The sequence below is a fragment of the Zalophus californianus genome, chromosome 9 (assembly GCF_009762305.2).
Source record: "Zalophus californianus isolate mZalCal1 chromosome 9, mZalCal1.pri.v2, whole genome shotgun sequence".
Taxonomy (NCBI): domain Eukaryota; kingdom Metazoa; phylum Chordata; class Mammalia; order Carnivora; family Otariidae; genus Zalophus; species Zalophus californianus.
Genome location: NC_045603.1, coordinates 135,458,536 through 135,460,286, shown reverse-complemented (window position 1 = coordinate 135,460,286; position 1,751 = coordinate 135,458,536). Strand labels below are relative to the sequence as shown.

The window sequence follows — 1,751 nt, the reverse complement described above, 5'->3', positions numbered from 1 at the left end:
GGGGGCAGCAGAGGACGACGATGGTGTGAAGGATGGTAACCTCATTGTTTGTGGTGTAGACAGTGTCTCGGTCCCAGGCTCTGGCCTCCAGCCTCCGGTCTGGACCCAGGAGCTCAGGCAGAACCTTGAGCCAAAGAAACATGCCTCTTGTGTCCTCCCCCAGCCTGACACACCCCTCCTGCACCTGTTCTCCTCAGGCATCCGGGAGATGCTGGAGGACCGTCTGGCCTACGCAGGTCGGCTCTCCCACTCGGGCCCAGGGAAAGGGGCTGAGGTGCAAAAGAAACCCAAATACCACCATCTGGAGCCTTTGATTTTCCACATTCCAACCAAACATTCAAGCACCAGCACACACCACCCTTGGAGGTCACATTCCTTTTATTTCAACCACCACATTGCTTGGGGTTTCCTCACGACCGCCCAGTGAGGCAGGGGGCTCCCCACTTCTCTGCAGGAGCAGCTCTAAGGCCTCGCTGGGCACAGAGAGCACAGAACACGGGCCCAGGAGAGGCCAGGCTTTCCCACCAACAGGTAATCTCCCATCCACCACCCAGACTTCCCCTTGACGTCCCTGCCACAGAAGCAGGGGCCCCGAGAAGGCATGAGGACCAGAGTCAGTCAGGAGACGGGCCAGGGCCGGGTCTCACTTCTGGGAGAGGATGCGCAGGAACTCCTGGTAGTCCACCTGCCCATCCTTGTCTACGTCGGCCTCCTGGATCATGGCGTCCACTTCCTCCTGGGACAGTGTCTGGCCCAGCTTGGCCATGGCCTGCTTGAGCTCGTCCACACTGATGCGGCCGTTGCCATCCAGGTCAAAGGCGCGGAAGACCTCCTGCACGTCCTGCTTGCTGCCCCAGGACTTCATCCTCTTGATCATCTCTGCCAGGAACTCCTGGAAGCTGATGACACCGTCGCTATCCGTGTCCACCAGGGCGATGAGCTCCTTCAGCTCGGCCTCCGACAGATCCTTGCCCAGAGCCTGCATCACGGCGCCCAGCTCCTGGGTGTTGATGGTGCCATCGCCGTTCTTGTCAAATCTGGAGAAAGCCGCCTTGAACTCGGCCACCTGCTCTTCAGACAGCTGCTCGGCCATGTCGCTCACACCCGTCACAGAGCGGCCAGCCGGCTCAAAGGGCTCACGTCAGAGCTGGGGGCCAGCGACTGGCACAGGCAGCCAAGTCTGTGTGAGGGCAGAGCTCCCGTGGCAGCCTTGCCCTGGGATGGGAACCCCCTCCTTTTCTACAATTGGAGCAGAGGGAGGGGAAAGGCTCTCCACCCTCCGCATGTCCTTGGGCGAAATCCTCCTCCCAGGGAGGGACAGGCAAGCGCCAGACCAGAAATGCCGGAATTGGAGTGGCGGGGCCCGCCCAGGAGAAGCTGGGGGAAGCCAGCGTGGGGGCCGTCAGAGGCCTGTCAGCCTCCCCAGGCCCCCATGGCAGACACAAGCCACCTTGGAAGCTTCTCACACAGACCATGGCGGGAAGGGAAAGGGAGCCTCCCTCGGTGGCCACGGCAGGTGCTGGAGGAGAGGGGGACTGTCCGGCGCTCCTGTCTGTGCTCCTCTCGGGCTACTGCCCAGCTCTCATCCCGCAGGGCGGACCGGTGGGGACGGGTGTGGTAGAACTGCGTGGAATTCCACCAGGGTGGACCCATGGGCATCATTAAATCCCCCGCCCAGGGCAGTTGACGGATCTGTAGATGGAAGATGCAGCCCGCTGCCCGCGGCTTCGAGCAAGCAAGGGGCCTGGGCG

General features: G+C 62.1%; 1 protein-coding gene across 1 annotated transcript; it reads right to left on the bottom strand.

Moving 5' to 3' along the window:
• Positions 1–518: 518 nt before the first annotated feature.
• Positions 519–1,093, bottom strand: LOC113922995 (calmodulin-like). The gene has a single exon (XM_027595438.2). The coding sequence runs from the start codon at positions 1,091–1,093 to the stop codon at positions 644–646; it is 450 nt and encodes a 149-aa protein (XP_027451239.2). The 3' UTR covers positions 519–643.
• Positions 1,094–1,751: the final 658 nt, after the last annotated feature.